Here is a 23,478-nt window from a genome sequence, read left to right on the forward strand (position 1 = left end):
TGTATGCTCATGCAAGCCATGAGCAGCCAGTTTCTCCAGGAGAATGCTGTGGGAAACTGTATCAAAGGCTTTACTAACAACTAGGTAGGCAACATTCATAGCCTTTTCCTCATGCACTGAAGTCAGTGACCTTGTCACAGAAGGAGATCAGGTTACTCAAGCAGGACCCACCTTTCATAAACTCGTGCTGACTGGGCCTGATCACCTGGTTGTCCTGTATGTGCCACATGAGGGCACTCCACACGATCTGCTCCATAACCTTACTGGCACAGAGCTCAGACTGACAGGTAGTTCCTGGGATCCTCCTTTTGGCCCTTCTCGTAGATGGGCATCACATTTGCTAAGCTCCATTCAGCTGGGACTTCCCTGGTTAGCCAGGACTGCTGATAAATTATTGGAAGTGGCTTGGTGAGCACTTCACCATCTCCCTCAGTGCTATTGAGGGGATCTCGTATGGCCCCATAGACTTGTGTGTGTCTAAGTGTGTAGCAGGTCACTAATCATTTCCTCTTGGATTGTGGGGCTTCATTCTGCTCCCCATCCCTGCTTTCCAGCTCAGGGGGCTGGGTACCCTGAGAACAACTGGTATTGCTGTTAAAGACTGAGGCAAAGAAGACATTAAGTACCTCAGCCTTTTCTTCATCCTTTGTCACTGTTTCCTCCTGCATCCAACAAAGGAAGGAGGTTCTTCTTAGGCCTACTTTTCTTTTTTTTTTGCTTTTTTCTTTTTTTTGATTTTGTGCTATGAGGCTTTCTGGCTTGTGGCTACCGGAGTAATGAAGGGAAATGGCAGCTCATTAGTGCTCTGTAGACCTCTGGAGCTCCATGTTTTGTTGCTCAGAGACATACCTGGTGGCAGCAATATACCAAAAGAGACTTGCTGTTCCTGTGGAAAGGATAACGGATCCCAATGACCACATACATCCTTCCTGAGCAGCTGTTGACCAGGTAAAATACCTTATTCCAATATATTTTCACCTAGAGCAGATATTCTTCAGTGAGGTTTTGTATTAGTTGTCTGTTCATCCATAACACATTCCTGATAGGTGAAAGCAAGTAACAGGAATAGATATTCTGTGGAGAATGCAGGAGTTTCTGGTAGCTGTACAAACTCCTTGTGACTTCGTTTAAGAAGAACTACATGAGGGAACATCTGACCTCTCTGTGGATTTGTACAAGGGCATAATATGTAATTCATTGAGACTCAAAGATAGAAACACGTTGGTGTTATTAAGTATTATGTTGCTTAGGCTTTCTGGTATGAATAGGTAACTTGCACTAAATGAGAGGCACTTTATAACCTTTATTTATTCTCCCTTCTCCTCTATCTCCATGAGGAAAATTAATTTTTAAAAACCAACAACCACAAAACCTATCTCAATCTCATTAAAGAAAAGCCTGACCTTATCCTTTAAATCTGCCTCTGTTTATGTTGCTACGCAACATAAACATCAGTGCTTTAGTTGTTACTTTGATTAATGGCAAGTGTCGTGGCGGTGTCTTATATTCAGCTCTTTAGTTACACTGAAAATCAATGAAGCTCGTAAGCTTACTTAGCCTGGATGGGCAGAAATCTTGCAGGAGGCAAGCACTGCTGCTGCATTGAATAGCACCAGTCTGTCCTCAGATTTTGTACAAACAAGGTCCCTGATCTCAGAAATTTACAGTCTTGTCTAGGCACAGATGAAACACTTTATACGTGCTGTGATAGTCTGGAGAGCAATTAGTTCATTGTGAAGTACAGCATACTGTGGTGCTGCTCAAGTGGACCCTTTAACTTGTAATAGTCTTGTCTGTAGTCATTTTAATGAATCGTGAACCGAACAAAACCAGCTTCTCGTTAAACTGGTGATGCAGTGTGTTTCCTACCACTGCTGATGCTTTGCCTAATGACTGAGGCTGAAGTACATCTATTTGAAAGTGACCTGGGCTGGGAACAAGAAGACATGAAGCCTCTCATTTCTTTTGCCCCGGAGAATTAAGATTTCTTACAGTAAAGATGCAGAGAAATCACCAAGTATGTCCATTTTCTCTGCTTCCCCAGAAGAGGGGAAGGGAACAATTTGGTATAAGCTTTTAGTATAAGTTTTATTTGTTCTGTGAAAAAGTTATTCTTCTGCTGTAACGAAAAATGTATGTCATGCTGAAAAATGAGGAACTAGTTGGAATGAAAATAATTCATGATGGCAGTCTTCATAGCACGAGAACTCACTCTGTTGAATTAAAATGTGGATTCTTAATTTCCAGAATATATGGAAGATTCTTTGGAAAATTATTGCTAGCACATTTTGTTTTTGAAGTATCTATATTGTAATATATTTAAAATGCATTTCCACTTCAAATAGGCAATATTAATTTGCCTCTGAGCAATAATAGTAGACATGAAATAGTACATATTTATAGTTAAGCATTTCCTGGAATAGTAAATTTATTGTTTTTTCCTGTGGTCTTTGTGTAGTAAATCACGTTATAGATATTTATAGATCTATTGGCGTTGCCGTGGAATGTTGTATGTTACAAGACATTTCTTTGTGAGAGTTGTGTAAACCAGTCTCCATTAGGAGATCAAATCTTCATTAGGAGATCTCCAAAACCAACCTCCATTAGGAGATGTAAACTAGTTATTTTGCATCTTCTCAAAGTTTCTTGATTTTCATAGGATCCTAGAAAAGAGATCTGGAGAAGTTCTTCAGAGATTAAGTAGTGCACCATCTTGCCCTCATGCACAATTAAGAGCTCCTGTAGCGTTCATGACTAGAGTTTCTCTAGCCACAAATGTTCTACAGTCACTTTGCACAAGGCATTCTATTGGTCAGGGATCTTTACCACTATGAAGTTTTTCCTTGTCACTGAATTAAATAATCTTTCCTGCCCTGACGTGACTGTGCTGCACTGACACCTGAGCTTATTGTCACACACACCTCTGCTACAGTTTGCTGCTCCGCGTGTGTGTACCACTCTGAACTGTCAGCTTCATGTTGGCACTTCCACACCTTTCTCCACTGATTCTGCCGTCTGGTAGATTTTGTCTCCTGATTATATCTCTTTGCCCATTTTTGCCCCCGAAAGTCACATACAGTAGTGTGAAGAATGGTGTGATTTGAATTATCATCATAGGAAATCTGGAGAGATCACTGTTCTGGGATGTAAATGGGTGATGTGTTCTCCCTGGGGTCCATTGCATTGCATGTCCCTACTACAGCATCACTTTTTCAATCATTCCCGTTGGCTCAGTGCTGCTTATGGAAGGTACTTCTTATTGAAACATGATCTACAGCACCTCTGAAGCTTTTCTGTTTCTGCACTGTGAGTGATTCTCTTGTCCTGTGCATAGTTCACCATTTAAGAGCTTTAAGCATCATGAGTATTTTAGTTTTGAACTTTTGCCCAACACATTGAGTAGGGAAGAAGACATACTCAACAGATCACCTAATATGTCTGGGGAAGGAGGGAGGAGCAGTGATATTCCATGGGGGACAGGGGGAAGGTGTAGAAGGCAAAAGACAAAGGTATGTCAGCTTTAGAGCTCCTTCTGTCTTCTGGGCTTCCTGGGATTTGGCTGTTTTGGCAGATGACTTCAAGCCTTGAACTCATGGTTGTCATTGAATGCAGCCACTTGTCTGAACTCTTTTGTTGGGACGACTGTGGTGAGCAGTTAATAAAACTTTACTAAAAAATTTACATGGTTCATGTTGGTTGAGTTTACATAACCCAAAACTTTGTACTTCAAAGACTCAAAAACTTTAAGATGGGCAGAATGGGCTGGTGGGAGCACTGAAATAACTATAAACATGAAAAAGGAATGGAATAAAGAGATTTTATATTTTTTTTTCCAGTAAAGGTATTCTAGATATCTATGGAAAGGTTTGTACAGGTCTTGGTAAGCCTCTGATTTCTTTAACATTCACTGCATGCTAGCCTAAAATTTCAGGGAAAAAGAGAAGTGTTTTCATGTATTTTAAAATAACTTTCAATAGTTTTGTCACTAGGTGGCACTTTTGCTCTAATTTGTCTTGTGTTTAGTAGCTATGAAAATGAAGTTCTAGTATGGCTTTCATAAGAGTAAGTATGATTAGTAGATCTAAAAATTATATTTTCATTCCTATAGGTGAAAAATAATAGTAAATAACTAAATCAGCATCTTCATGAGTAGAACTTAGATTGTTCAAAGACAGTGGATATGTTCAGCTCCACTTTTCTGCGTGGCACAGGGATATTAAGAGACAGTAGGATGTGATGACTGATGAAATCAAGCTAAGCAAGTGCTGTTTGCCCATAGCTCCCTGCCTGTGGAAACCCATGGTATGTCACATTTTTAATACATAGGCATCAAAACCATTGAAAGCCACTGCCATGGCCCTGAGCATATCCACTCATTCCGGGGAGCTCGGCTTGAGGCCAAGTTGGCCACAGCATGGTTCTCTGGACCTGATTCAGCAAGCTGGGGGAGATACAGCTGGGGGAAACCTCAGCTTGGGGAGCTATGTATGAGCCTGGCCCTCACACACTACTGCACATTATAATCTGAAAGCAAATTTAGACTGTACTTTAATAATGCATGACCAGTTCTTACCACCAAAAATATGCCTAGATGTTGAGAATTCCTTTGTCAGATATTCGTGTCTGGAAAAATCTATAGTGAGATTGTCCAAAATGGATAAATTGCTCAGGATTGGACAGGGATGAAAATCTGAATTGCTGGTCTCCAACATTTGCTCTGGACACAGCCAAAGGGGACCATGCAGAATGATGTCCGGGGTATGACAGGTTGAATAGCAGAAGGGTAAATACTGTCTTGCTGTTCTCCTACACTTCTATTGTTTCAAAATGGCTGTTGATCTTCGTAAAGCTTGCACCAGTCAGGCAGGAGGAGAGAGATGTTCTTTATGTGCATCAGTGAACAAACCAAAGTTTTAGAGATATTTGTGGATGAAAGAAGAACTAATTGACTTAAATTACAGCAAGAAGGTTGCTCAGAAAAACTGTCTGGGGAAGAGAAGCGGTGGCTAGGAGGCAGTCAAGGAAATTGTGGAATTTCCCTGGCTGGAAGCATTTAGGGCTAGGTTACACTGTGGTGTGACAGAACCTGCCTTGCTCAGGGAGGTGGACTGGACAATCCTTTCCTGCTGCCTGTGATCAACATCAGCAATACAAAATCATAGGTCTGGGTTTTTTTCTGTAATGCATGTGACTTTTCAACTCTAAATATTATCAGAAGAATGTATGTATGTTTCCTCTTTTTTTTTTACCTAATCTTTAGCTGGTTCAGTCCTTTCATTCTCCTGCAAGAAACAGAATCTTTTATTATAGGCTTATTTGCCTTCCCTGCAGATTTTTTTGTTTGGAAAGCTCAAGTCCATTTTAAGTTGTAATAAAGGAAAAGGAATCAAGAAAAATGAGAAGATAAAATAGGCCTGAATGTGACTGGTATAAAGACATGAACTAGTTGTGCTAGCCCAGTGAACATGTTTTTTGCCATTACCAGGACAAAGCACCAGGCTTCGCACAGACCTGGCAGTGCAGGGACTCGGCGCTTGTCTGTGCCTCGGCCGCAGCTGGCTGCAGCTTGGTGTAACAGTTGCGCAGTGGTCAGTGGCTGCTGCCTGACCTGCTTTAGCTTGAGCAGTCGGAAACCGTCTGTGGTAAAGGCCAAAGAGCCTCAGGGAAGCAACGTGCAACAAAAAAGAGGCCCCTGGAGTAACAGGGCTGGGGGGACCATCTTTCAAACTTCAGCTGGGAAGAAATGAGAAAGAAGCAGACTGTGATAAAAACCATGAAAAGATCATTTCAAGTGGACTATTGGGATCCCCATCATGAACATCATGCTCCTCCCAGTGAAGGACTGATCTTGCTGGAGTTTGCTGTGCACACAACACCCCAACCCTCCCCATCTCCCTGAGATCCTCTCAGGGATAATCACCTCAGGGATTCCCTGAGATCCTCTCAGGGAAGCCTGAAACCATTGACCTTAGGACCTAAGTGGACATGGGAAGAGTAAGAACGCACCAGAGAAAAGGGGTACGTAGTAGGAAAGGCTATTATCTTTCTACAGCAATTTTTCCTGTATTATTAATGAAGCTTTTCTGTGTTAATTAGGCAATGTGGACTAGCTTGACTAGCAATAAATTTTGAATGTGTGAGTGTGGTGCATTCCCTTTTGCCTACAGGAAGATTTTTTCGGTATGTCGTAAGTAAACGGAGATTTACCTTGGGTTATGGATGCATGCAAGGAAAAAATAGAATGCTATCCCAAGGCGGTAACAGGACTTCAGTTTGCAGTATTGTTAGCCATTGACTGAAAACAAGAAAACCACTCCTTGTTTTTGTTGCTTCTGAACTCTCTGCATAACACAATGGAAACTCATCTCAGTTAGCCTCCAGGCGCTACTGAATGACAAAACATTGGTAAAATAAAGAACTCATAGTGCGTTCATAAACACAGTTGATATCAACGTATAATGATTTGCACTCAGTTGGTATTGATTATTTTTTAATTTTATACAGAATGTCCCATGTTCTCTATTTCTTTTAAAGTTGCAGCTACTAGATTCATAGCACTGAGTGGGAAGGTCACCTTTAAACATAAAGAATACATTTCTGTCTCTTGTGGTTGCAGGGAAAAAAGCTAAAAAACATGACCTATGGCCATCCTAGAGGCTTACAAGCTACCATTAGTATTTGTAAGCAGTTTTTCTGAAAAAAAAATCCTCCTGATATGAAAGCTTTTTTTCATTGCTTTCAGAGATCTGACTCACAGCTGTCACACGTGTGGCACTGACACTACTATGTAAACCTTTCGACAAGATGAAGGGTAAATCTCCTGAACTGGAAATGTAGGCCACACGTTCCACCAGAACATAAATTGAGCAAAATATGACCTGAACTTCTTGCATTCTTTTTTCAATATAACACAGACTTCTGTAAATGATTGAAGTCAATGACATTGGTTCCCCAAAGGTCAACGCACACCGTTGAAATACTCCAAACCCGAGAACTCTCTTGGTAGACAGGCCACAGGTGATACACCGTGAGATTCCAGAACTGAACTTTCTTTATCAACACTGTCCAGACCTATAGGTATAGATAAAGTTGCCCTGGGAGAAGCACACTTGGAAAAGAGATGGGTAGGGTAATCTTACAATTAAAGAAGGGATTTGAAAGAGCTGATTGTTTGGAGTGTGTCACTAATTCTTTCTTTGCTTCAAGACCATCGCTTGTGATACCTCTCTGCATTTCTTTGCTCTGACCTGAGTGGGGGAAGTCTCCAAAGTAAATAACAATACTGTTTCATCATTAGGAAATTATAGCTATATTTTCAGCTGTTCTTTCTGTGCTTTGGTTGATGGAGAGAATCGTAATTGTGATGTTTCACGGGTGCACTTGTGACACTGTGATGACCATTTACAATGTTTCAGGGCAGACAAGATTAGAGAAAGATAACTCATGTTTCCTAAATGCATTGTGTGAACACAAGGGATACCCATGACAAAATGACTCATGCCTGCCTGGTGAGACACTTATTTTTCAATTAATTTCTTTCAGAACCTTATGACTTACAGTCGCATGTGACACGAAAGCAGCACATTTATTGGTGTAGGTTTTGATGCAGTGTAAAAGGATATTTTATAACGCATCTAACACATGCCATTTGATTTATTTGACCAAAATTCTAGATTATAACCTATGAACTTAACGGAAAGGATTTAGTATGCCCTTAAGAACATAATTTCTTGGTAGTACTAAGTGTTACAAGATAACCAGTCATGATGAATGCACTAAGCTTAACTGTTGGACTTGACCTCATATGGGGGACACTCCCCCAAGTCTGAAGAAATCTACATCTGGACGTGACTTGGGTACTCCATGAGCAGGGCTCAATTCACTAACTTTTATCACTTTGGTTCTTGTTTTATTCATCACTACAGCATTACAAAATGTTTTAAGACCAGCTGGATGGGCAGTGAAGGACTTTTGATGAGGTAAAAATGATGTTTCAAATAGAGGGGCAGTTATATTTCCTTATGATAGATTGCAGGAACAAAAGAAACAAGTAGATTTTCTAGACCATCATAAAATAGGCAATTCTATAGGAAATTGAATTATTTCTATGTAGATGAGAGTGAAATGACAGAAGAATGCAGAGGATAAATGTAGAGGTGTTTTGCGTAAGCATATATTAATTTCTTTTTCAGAAAATAAAGTGACTGCACCATGTATTTTCTTTTCTTTGGAAATAGGGTAAGAATGTACAGTAAACTATCAACATTAAAATCACCTGCTGACACCTTATGGAGGTATAATGCTGAGATGGATAGTGGACTTGTGTTTCAGATGCTATGGTCAGTTGTGTAAATAACAGGTCTGCTGTTTTGGTCAGTGTTCCTTATGCATCTCTGTAATGTACAGTCAACAGACATTTTTTACTGGTTGGGATCATTCCATTTTCCATTTCATTAACGTTTAGTGTATGAAACATTCCCCATGAATACAAAGGCTTCTCTAAGCATGGTAGAGACAGCAAAAATGGGTTATGGTGTTTGTAGAGTGAATGTATAGCCCAGACAGCTTTATAACAGCTGTGGACCAATTTCACTTTGAGAGACTACCTATTAAAGTTATAAGCACAAGAGAAGTACAAAGAAAGAAATCTCTTAGTAGAGACTAAGTATGCAGGGAGATATTAGTCAAATGAGTGTACCTGATAACTCTTCCAGATATGGCATTGTAAGAGCTTTTGCTGTTGTGATCTGTAGTTATGTTAGTAAGGCAGAAAATAAAGATAAAACACAAAGGATTTTTGGATGTTCTTTGTTTTAAGACTGCAGACATTTCTAATGAAGATTATGACATTATGCATATTAGGAAAGTATTCATCTGATATGAAGTTAGTGTTAACATTTGAGGTCGATTTTTTTTTAACAAGTTTTAATTTTTCAGGCCACTGGACAAATCAAGCCATTGAAAAAACATCATCGTATTTTTGACTAAATTAAGTATTCTGAAAATTTTGATGTCATTCAGTCATTTCTCATGATTAAATTCAGATTTACTTGTACAAAGACTCTAAGTGAAAAGAAGTTGGAATGTTTTGTAACATGAAAGCCTGAATTTTCAATCACAACATGGCGTCATAAAGGCCAGACAGTTCTGAATGTCGTATCATGAAGCAGCTGCCTGTTGATGGGGGTTAGCCTCTCCCTCGTGGATTGTCTCACAGCCTGCTTGAGAACGGCTCTCACCAGAGGCACGGGAGGCATAGACAGTGACGCTGTTCACAGCTGACTTCTGGCAGAAGGAAAAAAAACCCCACACCTGGGTGACGTGTGTGGAAAGTCAGATTCTCAGTGTGTCTGTCAGGTCCCAGCTTTGACTACATAGTCTTTATTTGGTAAATAGGATTCTTAAGCCATTGTGGTCTCTGATAAATTCCTCCTTCAGTATATATTCATGTAGTTGCAAGAATACAAGCCTACATCACTGCATTAAATAACCTTTCAATCTTCTACATTTGTATTTATCACCACTTTGTCTCCTGGCACCAGCATCCTCACCTCAAAGACCCTTTTTTTGTGTTATCAGAAATGTTGTTTGTACCATAAAGGCGAAGTCGCTTTCCCCTCACTGTATGAGTTTACAGAGAAAGTGAACAGGGTAGCAAAAAATCTTTGTGTGAGAGGATTAAATAAGTGTCTGCTGACATAATTATTTGTTAAAGATGAAATGGGAGGTCAGCAGACCTCTTTGACATCAGGGAAGGCGTGACGAGAAACTGGAAGATGTGCTGGTGCAGTGCAGGCAGAAAGACTGGGCCTTCCAGTGTAATTTTAAACCACAGAAAAGATTAAAATTTATGGCTCCAGGGAAGATTGATGAAAGAACTTACACCAAAAAAATTACCAATGAGAAAAAAGAACAGGGATAGACTGGGAGAGCTAAATATACTTTGGCAGTTGAAGTGTGCAAAGGTACAATAAGGCAAGCAAAAAGAGAAAATGAAGTACTGCTGACTTTTGGACTATTTGGACGTTTTGGCCTATTCCATAAGCACAAGAAAAAGCAATACTTTAAAAAGAGAGGAAATACAAAGGCCTGATTCCATCAATCAGCACTATAAGGTGATATACAAAAATATATAACACAGAGAGAAAATGAAAGAGTAGCGGTACAAATTATACTCTACCAATGGATGTTCAAAGTTCAAGGAAGATCAAAAAGGGAACACTGCTGCTTGTGGTTGCTCTGGCACTTTTTCGAAGTGTACAGATGCCAACTTTAACTGTCCTGGCTGTATTTCAGCCACAGCAACATTTACATTCTCCTCATCCACCTTTTACTTGCAGTTTCTTCTGAAGATTTTTCCTTTTCTTTCCTGTCTGAAAAACAGCCTTGAGATGTTGCAAGAATGAAATGGATGTCATGGCCTCTCAACCCTGAGGGTCAGAGCGTTTCAGTTGTTGCTGAGATGATCCATACACACTAAGCTAAAAAATCCAGCCGGAGAGACCTCAGAGGCAAAGTCTTCTGACTATAAAAGTGGCTGGTGCAGAGTTGAACAGGTTGGGACTCACGACAAGGAAAGGGAACTTCTGGGTGGTGCCGTGGGCAGTCCTGTGTGCTGCAAAGGCCCTGCCCGGGGTCTGGGAGCAATTTGGTGCTCTCCAAGAGTAAATTAGCTCTGCTGAAAGCAAGGCTAATTAGCCTGGATTCAGCCTAGTCCTAATGCAACAGAGTTCTTGCTCGTTTTGTTTTGGTGCTTATTCAGAGCTCGGATGCTGATTCGTGGTGCTAAATTGCACCGTAGGAGCATGCCTACAAAGCAGAACCTCCCCCACTGCCTCCACAAGTAAGCAGAAGCTGTGCTTGGTAAGTGTTTCTCTTCATTCCAGAGTGGTTTTATCAGCTGTCTTTCTCCGCACATGATTTTTCATCATTACTTATTCAGCAGAGCTTCTGTCTTTTATCAGACCTTGTCTGTGTTGGCTGAGGATGTTGGATGTTCATTTAGCTGAATGAGTGTTTGCTAGCTGTTGTAGTACATTGAAGTGCAAGAAACATTTTTAAGAATTCAGAGAGGCATGAATTAAATCTGTTCCTGAGTGGTATAGCATATGTCCTCAGTTACACATGTTTTTATCTCTTCTGTTCTTGATAGCCTAACTTGCCTTTGGAAATCAGGAAATTTATATCAATAGCTGCCTGACTACAGAGGAACTAGCTCTATTTCACCAGGTTGTATTAGTAATACTCTTAAGTTTTTTGAGTCTGTGCTAGAGTAAACACTTCACTAGGTATGGTATAACATTTACCTAATGGATATTAGCTCAAAGTCTCCATATCTCTCCAAGGTATTTTTTGTACCTGACCTAGGGACAGCCATCTTCTCTGAAAACCTAATTTCAGGTATTTTCCTTTGTGGGTGGGAAGACCATGAAAAACTTTTCTGAGATTTAGTGCATCATTAAAAGTACAGATGAATGTGTTAAGACTACCTAGTCTTCAAAAGTATGAAGAAACTTTGAATATGACAAACAGAGTCCTTGGACTTGAGGCTAGGACCAGGTCTTCAGTAGGTGGGAGGGGAATGGTTGGTCCTCAGGTCTCACCCGGACACAAGCTGAACCTGGGCTGCCCTTCCTGAATGTGGGAGCTTGGAAGTGCTTGTGGGGCCCTCAGATCTGATGTAGTATTGACGTTGCTGGCTTATCCTTTATCTATACTTATGCCTAAAGAGAAAAAGTCCAAAAGATAATTATGAGACTTGTGAGAATTTAATGAGATTTAGCAGCACTGAAGTTAGTGTTAGAAAAGAAGATTGCGAAACAGATGTTTTTGAGGGCTTTTTGGTGATTTCATTTCACTAAGCATGCTTAAAGATAATAACAAAATTCAGCTATGTAACATTTCTGATAGTATTAGAAAGAAATCTTAGAGGTTTGTTACAAGACTATGTGAATTATCAGGGGATTACTTTTTAAACTTCTTTGGAACAGTGGCTTAGTCTAGAAAAACTCATCACATGGGTGTTCTCTTTCTAAACTGTATTTTGAATAGTATTTTTAGCACTGCCATAATGTCTTGTTTAAAACTATTTTCCTTTGATAGATGCCTTGGAAATAACCACCTCAGTAAAAAGATCTGCAGCATAAATTCTTGGTCTTCATTTAATCTAGACATGTTTCCTAAATACATTATACATTAATACAAGACTGGTTTTTAAATACCTACCAATTTTGGATGGCTTATTTATGGCTGTTTACTTTCTCAGAGTTTTTCAAAGGCTCTTTTAAGCTTTTGGGGATCCTTATTTACTTTTAGCAGCAAATGATTTTAACTATATGAGTAAATGTAGCAACAGCCATGTGACATCATACAAGTTGTAACTTCAAGGTATGCTACATCTTACAGCTATCTAGTTTTCTCAGTGAAAGTACTTTTCTCCCCCTCCCCCTTCCCCACTTTTTTTTTTTTTTTTTATCAGAGTCACACTCTTAACATCACCTATCCCCATCTCTGTCTCATTTATTCACCACCCCCCCTGAAGCCAGCCAGTTCTGTCTGCGCATTTCAGCTTTGGAAATTACCTCATCATTTTAAGCAAAAACTGTGTTTCTTGTCAAAAAGTCCCCATCTCTTCTCAGTCCTCCAGAGAGAGTTTTATTTTTTAAGAAAGCTCCACCACTGTAGTGCTAAAACAGACCATCTTTTTGAGGATCTTCTCTCCTGGAAGAATTGCAGAGGCAATTGCGTGAACATCTGAAAAAAGACTAGCACACTTCTCTCCTGACTTTCCCCCCTTCTGTGCACAGCCCTGTGGCTTGCAGCGTATCTGACATCCTGGTGACAGCTGTACAGGCACACAGGACTCAGCAACACAAGCGCTGAGATCCCTTCCCTTCTCTAGCATCAACACAATAACAAGAGATGTGAATGATAATGCAAAAACTGTTGGGTGCCAGGGCTGGAAATCAAAGTGACTCCAAAGGATGTATTCTGTTTGCTTTGTTATCTTTACATAAATCTACATGTACCAAAAGATACATAAAACCCAAACCCAGTGTTTTTCAGCAAAAACAACAGATTATATATGTGTTGGCTGTTGTTCTTTCTGTCACATAGGACCTGTGGACAAACAGCAGCTATAAGAAGCACTGAAAAAAGGTCCTGGATGGGTGTGGGATTTTGGTTTTGTGTTTGCTCATGTGAGTGTTTGGTTTTGTAAATGAAGCAAGAGGTCTTGCATCTTCCAACCAGGAGTTAAGCAGCCTGCTTTTTTCCAAAGTCTTTCTGATCATATGAGAGAGGAACCCAGATGGTGATTCTTAGTGCGATAATTGAACTCTCACTACTTAGATATCTGTTTCCCTTACAAATCCCTTGGAATTACACATTCTGCAATTAGTCTATTTGAATATTCCCCAGCTATGCCGTACAGAAAGCTGTCCTTCCACTAATGAATTCACATTTTATTTGCCAAATGTGGGATCGTATCTGAATTACAATTAAGTATGTTTGCTTAGAAAGGAGTAGTTGTATTCACCCAAGCTACCTATTTACATAAACATGCAGGAAGACACAGACTTTCCTTCCTTTTTACAGTCTCTCCTTGGGTTCCTAGGTTTCTTTCTTTGCTAGTGGAAGAAACAGACAGTTACAAATTTAAAATATCAGAGTTGTTTGTTCCCTTCTTAATCAAATCTTAATTGACCATGACAGGGATCAAATGTATGAAGAACTGCGTTTTTTCAGCCTTTCTCGACTTCTTTGATATTTCTGGAGTCTGTTTTAGCTTCAAAGTGCCGAATTTCCTGAAGATACTCTTGGGGATGTGGGAAGTCCTTGACTATTACAACCTGAGGTAGAAAATTTAAGCTTGAATAAGCACAATTTTCAAGGCTACCACTTAAAATGATGTTCTTTTTCATTATCCTACAGAATGGCAGACTAGGGCAGGTTGAAAATAGGGCAAAGATTGTTTCATTTCTTAGCACAAGGGAAAAAGAATACCAAAATACTAAGGCTGGTTTTAAAATCAAATACTACTGCTTTCTTCATTTTGAATTTGGTTAATTTGCAATCTGTTATATGTTCATGTTTATATGTTTACCTGGTAACTCTAAATGCGAGGCAGTACTTGTGTATTGTTTTCATGGAAGCAGTTCTCACACCAGGACTCCAGCTTTCAGAGGAACACCAAATATTGGGACATCTGTGATTCAGGCTCTGAGACCTGCCCATAGTAGATCACAGTTGCGGCAGGGTGCACCCTGTGTACTTATTAATAGACAACTTTTTGGCTATAATTAAGATTATAATTTATATAAACAATTGTGACAAATCAGGCCCTGATTCTGCAGTCTCAAATTCAGTTGAATTTACTTTCTGCATCTGGAATTGTTTCAGTTAAGTATTAGTAATCTAAATCCCTTGATGAATTCACCTTGATTGCCTTGATCAGTAAATAGTTTCTTGAAAGTATAACAGGCATAGGAAAGATGTATTCTTTTTCAGTTATTGACTGAGAAACAAAACTTTCCTGCTATTTAGCACAATAAAAAAGGTCATTGAAGTGTTTGCAAAAGAGGTTGATGGTTTGCAATGACAGTTGATAATTAATTAAAAATCTGAGTGCCAAATAAAGTCCTTTACAGGAAAACAGACATTGCGCTGAGAAGTTCAGAATGAGAGCTGTGGATGGGTGGAACTGGTTTCCCATTACTTACACCTTGATAAACAAAAATGAAGTGCTTTAGAAGCCACTCTGTCCTGACAGAAGCTGAGGGCCCCTCAGCAAGGCTTAGGTTTAACAAAAACCTTAGATGTGCTTGAGGAACCTATATCAAAGAACTGTGAAAAATTCACACTTAAAGAGCCTGCCTGTGGAGAGAAATTCCCATGAGAAATTCCCTGGTCACAAACGGGGGTTGCTGCTGCTTCTCGTAGTGGCAATGATGGGCAACAACCTTGTTATAAGAGCACCCATTTGGAAAGCAGGAGATGGGATCCATGTCCTCCTAGTCAGAAGGAGTTCAAAATTACGTGTCTGATTTCTGTGAGGCACATCCTAAACATGTCACGGGAGAAATGCTCTCGCTTGCTCGTCGTAGATGGTGACTATGAATCAAAGAGTGTGAAGGAGGAGAGATGAGAAGTTCCTCTCCCTAGGCCAGTGGGAGGCAGAAGTAAGTTATTGGTTCCTGCCCTGTCTCTTGTTTACATGTTGTACACAATGAAGGGACAATGTAAAAGAGATGAGATTTTTTAAGATGATCTGATGGACGCTCTTGGACAAACAGATAGACGTGAAAAATTGGGACAGACTTTCAGGTACACAAGCCCTTTGTCAAATCTGACACAGAGAGACCAAATACCAAGCTAAGTAGGACCGAGTGTCCTGACTATAACCAAACTGTGTTAAATATATACACAATTTAAGGTAGGAGGAGGAATTTAGGATTGGGAGAGAAGAGGGTGGGTTAGTTGAAGTGAAAGAAAATACAATGGGCATAAAACATAGTTTACCTTCTAGTTCATGTTATTTAGTCAGAATTTTTTTCTCCTAGACTTTTCTTTGAAAAGTTCTGATAAATGTCTGTGTAGGTCCAGTTCTGCAGCTCTGGTTCAAGGTCTTGCTCTGGTTGTGTAGTCCCATCTCCATGATGGAGGCTGTGTTGTGAGAGACGTCGAGGGATAGTGAAGAGATAAAAACAAGAAGACAGAGATGGGGGGAAAAAAAGGTAGCAGGGGGATCTGGGTGGGTTCGGGGTCCTGTAACCTGAGAGGTCAGAGGTGGGGTGACTATTGTCTGAAGATTGTTCTTCTGGTAAGTGGCTGTTTGGTTGCTTCACTGGGCTGAAACTCTTAGTTATTTGTAGGACTTTGTCACTGTGTAAACCAGATATATCTTATTACCCTGGGAACCACTCAGGGACTGAAGATGTGCATGTTTCTCATGAAATGTGGGGGTTATGTCAGGTCTTTGGAACTGAGGGAAAAAATACTCATTTTTTATTTTTGGAAAGTTAATCACACTTTATGGTGCCAACAGAACTGTTTTGAGTAAAGCTGTGTGAATAATTGGTTTTATCCCTTAGCAGATGAACCAAACATAAAAAAATATTCAGGTCAAACTTCAGTGCAATTTTAGCAAGTTTCATTGGTAAATCAAATAACTGGCTAAATGGCCCAGCCCAGAGAGTGGTGGTGACTGGAGTTAAATCCAGCTGGCAGCCGATCATGAGTGGTGTTCCCCAGGGCTCAGTTTTGGGTCCAGTCTTGTTTAACATCTTTATCAACGATCTGGATGAGGGGATTGAGTGCTCCCTTAATAAGTTTGCAGAAGACACCAAGTTGGGTGGGAGTGTCGATCTGCTCGAGGGTACGAAGGTTCTGTGGAGGGATCTGGACAGGCTGGATCGATGGGCCGAGGCCACCTCTATGAGGTTCCACAAGGCCAAGTGCTGGGTCCTGCACTTGGGTCACAACAACCCCATGCAACGCATAAGGCTTGGGGAGGAGTGGCTGGAAAGCTGCCCGGCAGGAAAGGACCTGGGGGTGTTGGTCAACATCTGGCTGAACATGAGCCAGCAGTGTGCCCAGGTGGCCAAGAAGGCCAACGGCATCCTGGCTTGTATCAGGAATGATGTGGCCAGCAGAAGCAGGGAAGTGATCGTGCCCCTGTACTCGGCACTGGTGAGGCTGCAACTGGAGTACTGTGTTCAGTTCTGGACCCCTCACTACAAGCAGGACATTGAGGGTCTGGAGCATGTCCAGAGCAGGGCAATGAGGCTGGTGAGGGGTCTGGAGAACAAGTCTGATGAGGAGTGGCTGAGGGAACTGGCGCTGTTTTGTCTGGAGAAGAGGAGGCTGAGGGGAGACCTTATCACTCACTATGACTACCTGAAAAAAGGTTGTAGTGAGCCAGGTGTTGGTCTCTTCTCCCAAGTAATTAGCGATAGGACAAGAGGCAATGGCCTCAAGTTGCATCAGGGGAGATTTAGATTGGATATTAGAAAATGTTTCTTTACTGAAAGAGTGGTCAGGCATTGGAAGAGGCTGCCCAGGGAAGTGGTGGTGTCCCCATTCCTGGGGGTGTTCAAAAAAATATGTAGATGTGGCACTTTGGGACATGGTTTAGCAGGCATGGTGGTGTTGGGGTGACAGTGGACTTGATGATGTTAGAGGCCTTTTCTAACCTATGATTTGGTGATTCTGAAAGTTTCATTTTCATGCTGTCCATTTTTAACCAATCATGGAAAAAAGCCAGTTTGATCCAAAAGGATAAGTCACTGATGGAAGCTGCTGATCTGTCACAGGACAGGGAGGAGCAGAGACCTGACCTTCTTGGAAGGGCTCCAATATTAAACATCGTCAGAGCAGTGCTGTCTCCGTCACTTCAAGCATAAGCCATGTGATATAAATCAGGGCGTTGCATGGAGGAGTTAGAGAAGATGATTAAGGTTCTTGCCTGTGGCCTCACCTGCTATGCTTTCTATGTTCTTATCTCGGAGTTTGAACAGATAATAACACTGAACTCACACATTGTGTTGTGTTGTTATCCCCAATTGGCTTGTGTGCAAGGGTCCTATTCTAGTGAATGAAGCTTAGAGAGATATTGAATATAAGCAGGGAAGGAGTTTAGGGGAAGAATTCTTACTGTCTTATGGTGTTACTGCTTGCTTTTTAGTTCAGTTTTAATAAAGTTTTAAGCATTATAGGCATTCAAGCTCCTAAATGTGTAGAATTAATAATTTCTTCTAACTAAACTGAGAAAATCTTGTTCTTACAGTCTCAAAGGATTTTTTTTCAGTGTTTTCCTGAAGTGAAAGAAACAGTGTTACTTTTCACAAGCATGTAATCGTTGTAGATGCAATCACCTTAAACCTGTCATCCTCTGCAAATTTATTTTATGACCAATTTCAGTTCCCTGGGAATCATGCATTCAGTGTTTTATCAAGTTTTGTAATATGTGAAGTCTGTAGTTAGAATTTGGATAGAAAGCAGACCTTTCATTTTGTTGTAAGAATTTTCACTTGCTTTGTGGAAAAAATTCCAATGTTCTGATAATCCTGGAAGTGCAGTTTCTGTTCACAGTCTAGTGGAACAGCTTCAGAATTATTTCATACCACACAGCCTGTCTCAGCTGCTGTATCAGGGATGCGCAGCGGCTGCTGCTTGGACTGTTTGTGTTGGCACTGAGCAAGTAATAAGTTTTCTCAGCAACTGCAGTAGCTTGGATAATGAACGGCTCCGTTTTTGAGAATCAGCAGGGAAGGGCTTTAAATACTAAAGCAGAGATTTTTTTGTGGTGGAAGGGTGAATGTAAAACTTGCATTGACTCCTTTCTTGGATTTTAGATGGAGTTCCCAATTCTGTGTTGTATTGCATCTTTCATTTTTCTCACAAAAATGCATGAGAGAGGCAGAAAGTGGATCCCACAACTTTTACTTTAGCAGTCTTGAAGAACCATGGCCTGGAGATTTTAGGAAAAGCAGATTCTAAGGCTCTCAGCCACTCAGCCTAGCAAATGTAAAGTTGTCTGGACTGACCTCACACTTTCCAGTCTGGTTGCTTTCAGGACTGACCGCACAGCTGAGTTTCAAAGGGAGCGTAGCTTAGACCTTTACGCACAGCATAGCTCGCAGCACAAAGATCTCTGAACTTTTCCTTGTTGCATTAAATGCTCCTTCTCACCTCCTTTCCAAGGCTCCAGATTCAGCAGCTTTCTGCTCTATTTTATTCTTTGCTGCTTCTCTGTCTGCTTTGTAACAGAGAGGAGAGAGTCTTAATCTTTGAGGACACCTTTGTGCTACTATATGGTGTTAATCAAATGTATTTTAAATATTGCAAAATTGCATATTGGGTGTGTCTGGATTGCTGTTCACTGGCTGGAAATACTATTACACAAAAGGTAGTAAAGGAAGTAAATGTATTTACAGTTATAAGTATTAGGAAGCCCTTAAGCTGTGGGGATCATTGACTTGAAGATATTGAACGATTGATGTATACAGAATTTCTTCTGTGACAAAGGAGGAGTTGGTCATGCTGGAGGTGAAGCCCAGCCTTCTCCTGGAGCCAGGACTTTGACTCGGGACGTTACCTGGGGAAACAGAGCTCTCTTTGTTGCAGCTCACTGTCCCTTAACACCAGGTCAAGTGGTGCTCTGACTTCCAGCTGGGTAGAGAGACACAAGGATCAAAGGAAACAGAAGGGTTTGCAACAAAGATGGACAGAGTCTAGCACACAAAGCTGACACAAAGCCAGGATCAAGAGGAACCTTAAGCTTGAAGTTTTGAAATTTTTGTTTTATCTTACTATTTTTAAGACTTGTATGGTCTAAAACGAGCTTTAGTTGACTTTCCTGGGAAAATAAGCCACTTGGTTTGTTCCCTAGGTGGCCAGAGTGTGATTTGCTGGTTAATGGGGAGGAAAACAAAGATGACATTCTTCTGTGAAGATCAAAGCATATTCAATATATAATCCAGCTCTGACAAAAGCTGGCAGCACACATCACTTTCTAGTCAGGACTTTTTCTGTCCCTGCATCAGAGAGAAAAATGGAAACTTTTATGGTACCACCTCTTTTCCCTGCAAGAGAACTGTTTGAAACCTCTCCTGTGAAGAAGCATCATGCGGTTTTCTCAGTTATAGGCACAATGCAGGAAGGATTTAACAATGATAACTTTAGCCCTCTAGGTCGTTTCTGGTATGAATGCTGTAAAATTCATAAAGGGCCAGGGAAGACATCGGCTTAGTGCTAATATGAACCATCAACAGATGAAACATTCACAATGTGTGTAATACTTAAGACAGTGAGTGTCGACTTGAATGATTAAAAAACCTAAAGCAACTGTAATTAAAATTTAATAATTCATAGGCTACAATATAAAATGGCAATTTGTTTCAGTTTGTAATTTTCTATTAAATTAACTGTGGCAAGAAGACACAGTTCCCAAAAAGGTAAGTATATGGATTCTCAGCCAGCACGGATATGCGCACATTTAATTTCTCTCAAGTCATTAAGAATATTTATGCAAGAGTAGGACAGTGAGGAATCAATTTGAGTAAAGCACACTGTTGAATAACTGGGTGCTTAAGGTTAAGCACGTATCTAAATCTTTGCTGCATCCAGATGAAAGGGCATAAGGAGGTATTTGATACTGATCTTCAGTGTAAAATCAAAGAACATAACCTTTGCTGCTGGAAGGAAAAGAGGGGGCTGTTTCTGCACCCCACTCCCCTTGCCCAGCAGCTCGATGTTATTCAGTGCAAGACACTTTGTAGCGCAGGCTGTTTCCTGCAGGTCTTGTGGAACTGTGATGCTCGTGCTCTATATGCTGATGAAAAAGTGGCAAGGCCACCCAACGTTTAAATCGGAGCCGAATCTGATCAGTGAAAGTTATCCCAAAAGAGCAGGAGACAAAGGAAAAGAGAAAGGCCTGGGAAGAGGCAGGGGCAGACATAAAAAGAGTGAAGAGGAAAAGATGGGGAGTGTGGTGGGTTTGGTAAATGGTTATTTGGGAAACAGAAAGATACTTTGTAAAAGATTCCAAGAAAAAATACTATTTCTTTAAACCTGTTTTTTGTTGGTTTTTTTGTTGTTGTTGTTTTGTTTTTTAAGATACATTTTGCTACAATTTGCAGTCAGTGCTTGAAAGGATGTAGTCAATGAGACTTTTTTTTTTTTTAAAGTTAGGTAAAGGATATTAATGCTTCAGATGTTTGTTCTATTTTCTGGGGGAATAGAAATGAGCATGACTAATAATTTAGACATTAGATGTATATAATTTCATGGCTCTGACCACAAAGAGGAAATTGTATTCCATATTCAAAGGAATATTTTTGTGCAGTAAGATTCAGATAATGCAAAAAAGAGATTAATGACCTTTAATGCCGATGAATGGATAAGTGAGGTTATGTCTTGCAAGGCAAAGAACAACACAGTACAGCCACTGGATTTCCTGAGCGGATGGAGATGCTTCAGTCCCTGGGAGCACTGTGGTGTTTGTTTTCCCTTTGTTTTTGCATTAAATGCTAAAAAGGTAAGTGAATACTAAGTAGCTTTGTAATGAAAAAAAAGGACTAATTTCTTATGAGAAAATGGAGAGGAACTACATTTTAGTGTGTGAGCGAATGCTCAGTAAAACAGAGCTGTAATCACTGACTGGGACCTCTGTGTGGCAGTGTAATGAAGGTCAGCATCACAATGATGGGAAACACAGCTGATTGCTCCCTCCTGTTTCCCTTCCACAACATAGGGCTGTGTTATCCTAGAGAGACTGAAGGAAAAAGTCGTCTGCAGAATGACTCATTGAAGAGTCACTTCGATGTTTCAAGTAAATGTCATATTCTGATCCGTTCAGAGGGCTGCAAAGTAATAAACTCCTGTCCAACAGGAGAGTGTAAAGCTTCTGATAGAGCCAATGCAGTCAATCAAACTCCTAAGACAAACGAGTTGGGTATATCCACTGCAAAATGTATTTTTCCAATAGCTCAGTTTGTGGAAAGCTATGGAGAGCAGCATATGCAGATGAGTAAGAGCTCTCTGTGTGTGTGAAGCAGTCTGTTTTCTCTCACATGATTAGTAGAAGTCTGAATTGCCACGTTTCCCAAAGCTGGCAGACAAGGTGGTTTAATTCATGGTGCATCCGACTGAAAAAGGGTTTTAGGCAGTCAATTTTGTCATTAGAGCTCCACTTTCCATTTTATTTTACACATTTTTACAATTTTTTTGCCTTTCAAATGCTATTGGAGAAGATATTGTACGTTGTGGGTATCACTGCAGTTGTAACTCAAAATTCTGAATATTCCTAATGGAGGTAGTTTTAACATATGCACCACTTACTTAGTTACCGTGATTTTAAAAAATAATGTATTAATTGACTTTCAAGAATAAGCAAATCCTTATTGCTTCCTAAGTATCTATGTATCTCCATGCAAGATGTTTTGAGACATGCCTGCGTATGGATACATGTAAATAAATATATGTATTCGTTTATTTTTATGTACATGTTTATATAATGCTTTGTATGATTTTATGTAGGAGATTTGTGTGGAACTGAGTACATGGAGTGCTCAGTTTGCCCTCTCAAGCAGATCAGAAGAGGATTGGCTGAGGTACAAGTAGCCTGGTGGGAAGAAGAAGATGAGGTGCGCTAACTCTTCCAGGCAATGTCACTGAGAATAGAACTAACGTGGGCAGTCAAACATGATTTTTCACTTGTTTCATTGATATAACAGGTAAAAAAGTAGTGCACAGCTATGGTTTTCTAATCTGGATCTGAATTGTTACAAAGGTGAGGATTGTAGAAAGAAGATGAATCAGGTGACAGTAGTCTTTTTTCCTAGCAAAAATTACAAGAAAGGATAAAGTCAGTAAAAAAGTGATAATTTAAAACAAATAAATACAGAAGTTAACCAGAGTTTTGAATTCATTGCCTCAACTAAGCTAGAAAGAGGTTAATATAAAGGAAACCTATGAATTTTGCCTACCTCATCGGTCACGTTCGCCTAGGAGACAGGCATTTCACATGGGATGTCTCCATTTGTTACGCTGTCTCAAGCAAAGAGTAGGATCTGGATTTTTAGCTGAAGGAAACAGAAACTGGATAGTGAACATTTACTCCTATTCAAAGTGACTTGGTTGGCTCATGCCCTGAAGAGCGATGGTTTGTATTAGATAACAATAATCGGTTTTAACAAGTCATTCTTTTCTTTTGCTTTTCTTTTTTTTTTTATTTTTCTTGCCAGACAAAAACATCTGATATATCCCATAATGTCTGACAGCAGACATTAAAACAAAGTGTGGGCAAATTTAATTTGATTCTTTGAAAATTTATTTTATGGGGTACAAGAAAAAGATTTTTTTTTCTCTTAAATGCGAATTTATGACAGACAGTAACTGCTCATAGCTCTCAACATGCAGAAATTGGCCCAGCTGTCAGAAAGTTGAGTCACAAATAGGCTGGGTGTTGCCCTGTATGACCATGCCATTGGTTACAGCACCCCGCTTTTATGTTCAGATGCCCTTATGAAACAGATCTATGTTTTGAGAAATTGCTGATGTTGGATGTACTTCGATCTTGGTTTACTAACAAAAATGGGGGAGAGTGAGAATGACAGCTGGGTAGGAGATTGTTACAGCCAAAATAACTTTCAAATTTCTCCAGGCTTTTGATTTGTAGGAAAGCCCCTCTCTAGAGCAGAAGCAATTTCAAATACATTACCAGCAACAGAGATTCAAAAGGAGCAGTACTGAGACTCCAATCTGTAAATTCAAAGCACAAGTATGTTTACTCGGAAATTCTGGCCCCAGATAGTACAAATAAAAAGAAACACCGAAATAATTACAAAAGTATTTAATTTGTAATACAACTATGTGTATCAATATGTAAAATGTATGGCAAATAGAGTTTTTGGAGAGAGCTCTTGGACCCAGAAAATGTGGCTATTTATTTTCTGCTAAGCATTATAGGGACACTCT

At 40.1% G+C, this 23,478-nt stretch overlaps 1 protein-coding gene across 1 annotated transcript in view; it reads left to right on the forward strand.

Annotated features, from left to right (window-relative positions):
- LOC104334543 (coagulation factor XI) overlaps window positions 1-20,649 on the forward strand; it is a 41,842-nt gene extending 21,193 nt beyond the window's left edge. Inside the window, exon 15 of the mRNA XM_075421873.1 lies at window positions 19,391-20,649. Coding sequence (XP_075277988.1) covers window positions 19,391-19,405 — 15 coding nt within the window. The 3' untranslated portion in view covers window positions 19,406-20,649. The remainder of the gene's footprint in view (window positions 1-19,390) is intronic.
- Window positions 20,650-23,478: the final 2,829 nt, after the last annotated feature.

This window comes from Opisthocomus hoazin, chromosome 5, assembly GCF_030867145.1.
Source record: "Opisthocomus hoazin isolate bOpiHoa1 chromosome 5, bOpiHoa1.hap1, whole genome shotgun sequence".
Lineage (NCBI taxonomy): Eukaryota > Metazoa > Chordata > Aves > Opisthocomiformes > Opisthocomidae > Opisthocomus > Opisthocomus hoazin.